General features: G+C 43.9%; 2 protein-coding genes across 2 annotated transcripts; one reads left to right on the forward strand and one right to left on the reverse strand.

The window, feature by feature from the left end:
• Positions 1–475: 475 nt before the first annotated feature.
• LOC106330332 lies at positions 476–1,968 on the reverse strand. The gene is made up of 4 exons (XM_013768819.1): positions 1,612–1,968; positions 1,429–1,482; positions 672–1,379; positions 476–562 (listed from the first exon to the last, which is right to left on the reverse strand). The coding sequence occupies exons 1-4, from the start codon at positions 1,966–1,968 to the stop codon at positions 476–478; spliced, it is 1,206 nt and encodes a 401-aa protein (XP_013624273.1).
• Positions 1,969–5,204: 3,236 nt separating this feature from the next.
• On the forward strand, positions 5,205–6,709 carry LOC106330333. The gene is made up of 3 exons (XM_013768820.1): positions 5,205–5,400; positions 5,448–5,896; positions 6,362–6,709. The coding sequence occupies exons 1-3, from the start codon at positions 5,205–5,207 to the stop codon at positions 6,707–6,709; spliced, it is 993 nt and encodes a 330-aa protein (XP_013624274.1).
• The last annotated feature ends 1,515 nt before the right edge of the window (positions 6,710–8,224 follow it).

Genomic DNA, 8,224 nt, shown 5'->3' on the forward strand with positions numbered 1-8,224 from the left:
TTTATGTCCAAAAACGCATCGATCGATCACTAAGATGGACCAAAGCGTAACAATGTGATCGATCGATGGGTATATGTTCAAAAACGCATCGATCGATCACTAGTTCGTCGGAATTTCCTCGGAATATTCCAACGGATTGATGTTTCCTCGGAATTCCGTCGGTATATTCCGAGTAAATTCCGAGGAAACCCAAATTTTGGGTTTCTTCGGAATTTCCTCAGAAATTCCTCGGAAAATTCCGAAGATTTCATTTTCCGTCGGAATGTCCGTCAGAATACCGTTGTTTTCTTGTAGTGAAGGGGGGCCATTGCCGATACATTATTAAGATCCCAAACTATGTATTACAAACTATAGACGATTCTTGGGACTTTCATGGGGAACTTTAGATATTATACATGAAAATTGGTCGCCCCACATCAGACCTATAAAAAAAGACTTCATTAAAATGACCCCCTTAACAACCTTCAAACACTCTTCATATCGGCATCTTGCAGGTGGCCCGGTTGGGATCCTTCCCACCACACCTCGTAAAGTTCCATTTCTTGCGTCCAATCCCACCACGCTGCATCAGAAAACAATATAGTGTAACTAATCAGATTAATTACTACTCGCAAACGTAACAACTAACACACACATATGTTTGATACCATAAAGCCATGCACGCTACTTGCCTTGAATTCACCCCTACATAATATCCTTGTCTTCTTGGGCCTACCCGGAGGACGCCTTGTGTTTGGAGGTGCGAGGATCAGAGAGGCAAGCGTATCGTCTTCAGGTATTGTTCCCATATCATCTCCAGCGGGGTTAACACTCATTGAGTACCCACCAGCCCAATTGTTCCTTGATAGCTCCTCCCCAACAAGAACATCAACCCTACGTTTAGAGTTGATTGCAGCAGCGACAACATGTCCGAAAGGTATACAGAGCATATCAAGCTCGAGCCAGCTACATGTTTTTGCATCAAGGTCGACACAGAATAAAACTCCTTCTTTCCCACGCACCTCATACTCAGATTTGCTTATATGACGGACCAAATACCCGGTTGAGACATTGAAATTACGGGAGATGAGCTCCTCCGCCTTGAGTGTGACAAGTCCACCATACCTGGCTGATGACTCACGGCGCACAGAAGACCACCTCATAAGCATACCCCTAATGTACTCAACCAGAGCGACAATAGGATGCTCCCTTGCCTCCGAAAGTGCAGCATTGAGTGACTCAGCGACGTTGCTTGTCATGATATTGTAACGAATCCCAGAAGAGTGTGACCTAGGCCAGTGCTCAAACCCGATTCTGACTAGATAATCAGCGCAGTTAATATCAATCATCTTGATCTCGTTAAAAATGCTTGTAGAAGTCACACACACGATAGGCTCGAGCTGCTTTTGACACAAGGTATGCAATGTGCTTCTTCTTGAACATACTGACAATGTTTCTCTGGAGATGAAAGACACAAGAATAGTGTTTCGCCATTGGATACACCTGCAAACAGAGAGGTAGAAATATGTTTAGCAGTTATCTCCCACGTTAAATACTACTGCTGTAGTTGCGGTATCTTAAAATGCGTAACATCCACAACGCCAAATACACCGTATTTGTACACATATTTACCTTGTGAAGGCCAGCATAAATCGAGTTGTGTCTGTCTGAGACGAAAACAAGATTGTACCCATCTGGTACGACAGCAGTTAATTTCTGGAAGAACCAACTCCATGACTGATCATTCTTGCTGTCGACTATGCCAAAAGATATGGGGAAGATCTGGTAGTTTGCATCTTGTGCACTCGCAGTGAGAAGGCAGCCATTGTCTTTCCCCTTTAGGTGTGTCCCATCGACAACAACGACCTTTCTCATGCATCCATAACCCTTAGCAGACGCGCCAAACGCGAGGAATAGATATTTAAAGCGCTTGAGGTCTCCTTCAGCTGGTGTTGTGTCTATGGCAGTGATATATGGTGTTTTTGACATCATTGTGTATATGCTTTCTAACTTGTTTTCGTTGTTTTATCGAGTTAGTCTAGTTTTTTTAGAGTCATTTCAGGTCTGGAGAAGATTGAAGAGCTTAAGGAATATGCATGAAGAAAAGAGCAAGGATTGGAGATTTCTCCTGAAGAACAATCCGCGGAGCAGTCTGACGGTCGATCATACTAGGAACAGCCAGACGATTGTTCTCGATAATTATAAAAATTTCCATATCTTCCAAAGATTTGCCCTAGTTTCCGATTCTCCACTCTGAAGTCTATGAGCGCCTCCATATAAAAGAGACCCCTATCTATCTTATTTCTTTACGCTAGTTTTTGGGAAAAAGACCTAGACCTATTCTTGGATATTGCTATTGTAAGGGAGACAGCTCCTCTTCTTGACAGAGAAGATCATCCTAAACCCCATTGTTTTACCTTTGATTTACATGCAGTATTATTCAGTTATTATGTCCTGTTCATCTTGTGTTATGGCTGAGTAGTCATCTAGCTTGTCTAGGGTTCAAGGGTGTTAAACGCAAGGTTACACATAAATAAGAACTTATCGTTTCTTCGTTCATTCTAGTTCTTAATGCTAGTGCTAACCTGATCACTTATTGCTAGATCTTAGGTCCGGTCACCCACTAACCGTGTAGTAGTCTACCTGATATCGAATTAATGAGCTGAACATCTCTAGCCAGCGAAAGTAGATGCTAGAGTGTTCAGTGAACTTATCGGGCTTGATCTCTATAGCTTGCGACCGATCCTTGATCCAAACGACAATTTAGGCGTCAAGGTCGGACCGCAAAGGGAACAGCACCACGACAGTGGGCTGTTTTACTAAGAGTGATCCGTGTTCAAAATCGTGTCTTAACGAACTTGAATAAATGTTTGACTAAGTTTTAACACCCGATGAGAAACCCTAGATCAGCTTATTCTCAATATCGAATCTAAACCTTTTAAAATCTTTTACTTTACTTGCAAGTCACTACTTAATTCAAAACCCATTTTAGTTTTAGCTAAGTTGAAAACGCATAAGAATAAAGTGTAGACTGGTCCTCTGGATTGAATCTCAATTACTACAATTATCATTGTTAACTTGACAGTAGGAAATCTTCAGTTTTAGTGTATCAAGTTTTGGCGCCGTTGTCGGGGACCAGATATTTTACCTTTGTTTTTCAGTTCTATACTTAGTCTAAAGCACCTAACCTGTTTTTCTCTCTTTGTTACAGCTAATGATCCACGTGCATGACCAGTAGACATACTCGGAGCAACACACAAGGACCATTATTCACACTAAGTAACGAGGAGCTCGCAAGATTAGAAAAACATAACAGACAACAACCGCGGCCTACTAACAACACAATGGTTGATCACGGAAGCCAAGACGATCTCACTGCTGCAATGGCGCTCATGCAACAACAGATGCAGCAGATGCAATAGACAATCAACGCCCAAGAAGCTGCTCGCCAAGCAGCAGCCGACCTCGCTGCTCAGCAAGTCGACCAACAAGGCACCCCCATCGGAGAGTGGAACCTTCCGCATAACATCCCCACCACTCGCTCCGCCATCAATCCGCCTCCCTGCACTAGACAAGCTTGGAGAGACTTGTAACCTATCTAAGTCTAGGGGAGAAAGACGAGAGCAATCAGAGCGATACCTCTGGAGCAGTCGCTTTGAAGGGCGCTAGCACGCCACGCGACGATCCATGGAGCGAACTGAAAGCTCCAAAGATCGAGCTCAAATCACTCCCTACGAGGCTCAGGTACGCGTTGTTCGGGCCAAATTCTACTTATCCTGTTATTGTGAATTCTGAACTGAACAATGTAGAAACAGCTAAACTTCTGTGTGAGCTGAGAAAATACCGTAAGGCGCTAGGTTATTCATTAGCTTACATTCATGGCATTTTACATGATCTTTTCATGCATAGAATACACCTAAAAGATGAATCGATGACTTCTATAGAACATCAGAGGAGGTTAAATCGAAACCTAAAAGATGTTGTAAAGAAAGAGATAATGAAACTTCTAGAGGCTGGTGTGATTTATGCCATCTCTGATAGTAATTGGGTTAGCCATGTTCATGTAGTTCCTAAGAAAGGTGGAAAAACTGTAATAACAAATGAGAAAAATGAACTGATCCCTACTCGAACAGTAACTGGACATCGCATGTGCATAGATTTTCGCAAATTGAATGCTGCTACTCGCAAGGATCACTTTCCATTACTTTTCATTGATCTGATGCTTGAACGATTAGCTAGCCACCCATACTATTGCTTTTTAGATGGTTATTCAGGTTTCTTTCAGATCCCTATCCACCCGGATGATCAGGAGAAGACGACGTTCACGTGCCCATACGACACGTTTGCATACAAGAGAATACCATTCGGCTTGTGCAATGCTCCTGCGACCTTTCAATGTTGCATGATGTCTATTTTCACTGACCTGATTGAGGATATAATGGAGGTTTTCATGGACGATTTCAGTGTCTATGGAAGCTCTTTTTCTGTTTGTTTAAAAAACTTGTGCATGGTACTGCAGCACTGCAAGGAGAAGGATCTAGTGCTGAACTGGGAGAAGTGCCACTTCATGGTTAAGGATGGGATTGTCCTCGGGCACAAGATCTCTGAGAAGGGGATCAAGGTCGACAAGGCAAAGATTGAAGTCATGATGAGCCTGCAGCCACCAACATCAGTCAAGGGGATAAGGAGTTTCCTGGGTCACGCGGGTTTTTACAAGATATTCATCAAGGATTTCTCAATGATCGCGAGACTGCTCTGCAAGGATACCAGATTCGAGTTTGACAGCGAATGTTTAACGGCATTCCACACGATCAAAGGAGCCTTGATCAGTGCCCCGGTCGTTCAGCCTCCGGACTGGGATTTACCCTTCGAGATCATGACAGATGCTAGCGATTTTGCGGTAGGAGCAGTGCTGGGACAGAGAAAGGATAAGAAACTGCATGTGATCTACTACGCGAGCAGGACCATGGATGAAGCCCAATGCCGATATGCGACAACGGAAAAGGAGCTTCTGGCCATAGTCTACTCCTTCGAGAAATTTAGGTCCTACCTAGTAGGATCTAAGGTGATAGTGCACACAAATCATGCAGCTCTGAAGTACTTGCTGACGAAGAAAGATGCCAAACCGCGCCTGCTCCGATGGATCCTCCTACTCCAGAAATTCGACCTTGAGATCAAAGACAAAAAAAAGGATTGAGAATGGAGTCGCCGACCATTTGTCTAGAATGAAGATCGACGACGAGACTGTTCTTGATGATAGTCCACCTGAAGAACAAGTCTACTCGATTGGTCTGTATGCCGAGAGCAGCCCAGATACTCACGCCACGGACTGTTTCGCTGATTGTTCCGCGGTGAACTTCTCTGATTGTTCTGTGGACTGTTCCGCCAACCAGGAACACTTCGTTGCAACCATAAAAAAAGGTACTCCTACCTACCGTGGTTCGCTAAGATAGCCAATTTCTTAGCAGCAGAAAAAGAACCGGTTGAGTTTACTGGGAATGAGAAGCGAAAATTTCTAAGGGATGCAAGACTCTACTTTTGGGATGAACAGTTCCTGTATCGACACTGCAAGGATGGAGTGTTCCGACGCTGTGTTCCGGAAAGTGAAATCCCGGAAATCTTGTTTCATTGCCATGGTTCTTCTTATGCTGGTCACTTTGCAGCATTCAAAACCGTCTCCAAGATCTTGCAAGCTGGTTTCTGGTTGCCAACAATGTTCCGAGATGCACAAGCTTTCATCTCCAAGTGCAGTTTATGCCAAAGACAAGGGAACATTAGCAAGCAGAACGAGATGCCCCAGAACTTCATACTCGAGATCGAAGTGTTCGATTGTTGGGGGATCGACTTCATGGGACCATTCCTACCATCGTGCAAGAACGAGTACATTCTAGTGGCAGTGGATTACATTTCGAAGTGGGTATAAGCAATCGCCAGTCCTACTAATGACGCGCGGGTTGTAACCAAAATGTTTAAGACCATCATTTTTCCTCGGTTTGGAGTACCTCGAGTGGTCATAAGCGACGGAGGCACACACTTCATCAACAAGGTTTTCCAAGGGCTCCTGAAGAAGAACGGTGTCAAGCACAAAGTTGCTACATCATATCACCCCCAAACAAGTGGCCAAGTGGAAGTGTCTAATAGGGAGATCAAGAGCATCCTGCAGAAAACGGTCGGAGCTACACGCAAGGACTGGTCTTTAAAGTTGGATGATGCGCTATGGGCCTAAAGAACAGCCTAAAAAACGCCATTAGGGACCACTCCATATCATCTGGTCTATGGGAATGCCTGTCACCTCCCTGTGGAACTCGAGTACAAGGCGGCATGGGCTGTCAAACTACTCAACTTTGATATCAAATTAGCCAGGGAAAGGTGTTCCATACAGATTCACGAACTTGAAGAGATCAGGCACCTGGCTTATGAAAGCACGAAGATCTACAAGGAAAAGAGCAAAGCCTATCATGATAAGTGGATCATCTGCAGAAACTTCGAACCAAATGATCGAGTTTTGCTTTTCAACTCCAGGCTGAACCTCTTCCCTGGAAAGTTGAAATCTAGGTGGTCCGGACCTTTCACTGTCAAGGAGGTCAGACCGTATGGAGCCGTGGTACTACTGCATCCGAATGGAGGGGAATTTGTCGTAAATGGTCAGCGTATTAAGCCATACATGGCTGATACGACAATCGCAGCAGGGGAAGAAATCCCCTTAGGCGATCCATCCCCAGCTCAATAGGCTGATCAAAGTCAAGCTAGTGACTTAAATCGAGCGCTTGGTGGGAGGCAACCCACTGGTAACTGTAAATATTTTTTTTCTTTCGCAATTTGTTCCATTTTGTTTTTATTTAGAAAAAAAAAATCGAAGACCCCCGGAGGAACAGTCCACGGACTGCTCTCGCTGGAGGAACAGTCAATGGACTGCTCTCGCTGGAGAACAGCTGCTCCTCCAGGTAAGTTTTCGACAAAAAAAAAAGGAAGAGGAAGCGGTTAGGGTTTGCCTATTTAAGGCAACTACCCCACTTTCCCACTTAGACTCACATCGCCGCCAACATCCTCCCCATAAGTTTAGAACCCTAAAATCGAAAACCTTAAACTCTTAGCCTTCTCTAAATTGATTTTGGTTCTAGCACTTAATATGTCTTGAGATTTCGAACTTGATCTCCTTTTTCCGGCACTATCTCAACCGGACAAGGTAAAATTCAAACTCTCTCCAGTCGCAAGTCGGGTTTCTCTCATATCTCTTTTAAGCGATTGAATCATTTTTCATGGGATTGCACTTTAATAAGATCATCTCATGATTGCTAGGAAGATAAGAGATTCATTGTAAAATGATATATAATGAGAGCCGCCTTATTTCAAATTGAATTGAGAATTGCGACTGATCATTGTGTTGATTGTTGGTTGATGCGGGTCGAACTTAGGGTCGTTGTTCTTCAAGATAAGATTTGGGTTGTTCGAAAATTGAATGGACTTGGATTTAACTGAGAAATGGTGAAGGTCCATCGTTTTCTACACAACCCACGAACGGTACTAATGCATAATTCATCGTTCTATTTTGCAGATGGCTCCGAGATCCAAGCAAAAGGCGATAAAAACCCCGAAGATCACCCGCGAGAACTACGTACCGCCAACAGGCCACAACGCCCCGGCCTCTTACCCATGGCCGTGCGTTGGAAAGGAGGGTCAGCTGATTGATCTTGACGACCCAATGCTCCTCACCTTCAACTGCGAAGGATGGGACAAGGAGTCTGCGCAAAAATATTTGGGAACCAAAATTCGCACTGTCGATTTCCGTTTAAATTAGGAAACTAGGAAAACCCTAATTTCCCAGAGGCCCTGGATATCTGCTAATGTCACACGCCAAACAATCAGAACACGCAATTAAAGACAAAAAGAGATAAGAAATCGAAAAGAGAGCAAAGTAGATCTTATTCCGAATTCGCGTTTGAGCGTTACAACAAGGTAAGAGCCTGGGCTACGAGAGCTATCGGCGAGATCCCTAGTTCTAAAACCCTAAGACGGCAATAACCTAGTTGAGTCGCAGCTCGAATAACAAAAACGGAAATATGCCTAATTGCTCTAAGTGCTGAGTTTGCTTTGAAGAAGTCCTCCCCATGCTTCTCTCTTAGGACTCCTTATGTACTGGTTCCTAGGTCGGTTTGCACTTTTCCTCTTCTGCCCTTAAGCCGTCATAGCGTAAAAATGGAGATATACCATTTTTTCCGATCTTCGTAATTATCTTCAAAATTTC

The sequence above is a fragment of the Brassica oleracea genome, chromosome C3 (genome assembly GCF_000695525.1).
Source record: "Brassica oleracea var. oleracea cultivar TO1000 chromosome C3, BOL, whole genome shotgun sequence".
Lineage (NCBI taxonomy): Eukaryota > Viridiplantae > Streptophyta > Magnoliopsida > Brassicales > Brassicaceae > Brassica > Brassica oleracea.

Excerpts from the sequence above, each read along its gene's own strand:
- LOC106330332 (XM_013768819.1), bottom strand. The coding sequence starts at position 1,968 with ATGTCAAAAACACCATATATCACTGCCATAGACACAACACCAGCTGAA. Across the intron at positions 1,483-1,611 it reads TTTATGCTGGCCTTCACAAG|GTGTATCCAATGGCGAAACA; the intron begins GTAAATATGTGT and ends CTCTGTTTGCAG. Across the intron at positions 563-671 it reads TATGTAGGGGTGAATTCAAG|CGTGGTGGGATTGGACGCAA; the intron begins GCAAGTAGCGTG and ends TTTCTGATGCAG.
- LOC106330333 (XM_013768820.1), top strand. The coding sequence starts at position 5,205 with ATGAAGATCGACGACGAGACTGTTCTTGATGATAGTCCACCTGAAGAA. Across the intron at positions 5,401-5,447 it reads CGTTGCAACCATAAAAAAAG|CAGAAAAAGAACCGGTTGAG; the intron begins GTACTCCTACCT and ends ATTTCTTAGCAG. Across the intron at positions 5,897-6,361 it reads TGGATTACATTTCGAAGTGG|ATTCACGAACTTGAAGAGAT; the intron begins GTATAAGCAATC and ends TGTTCCATACAG.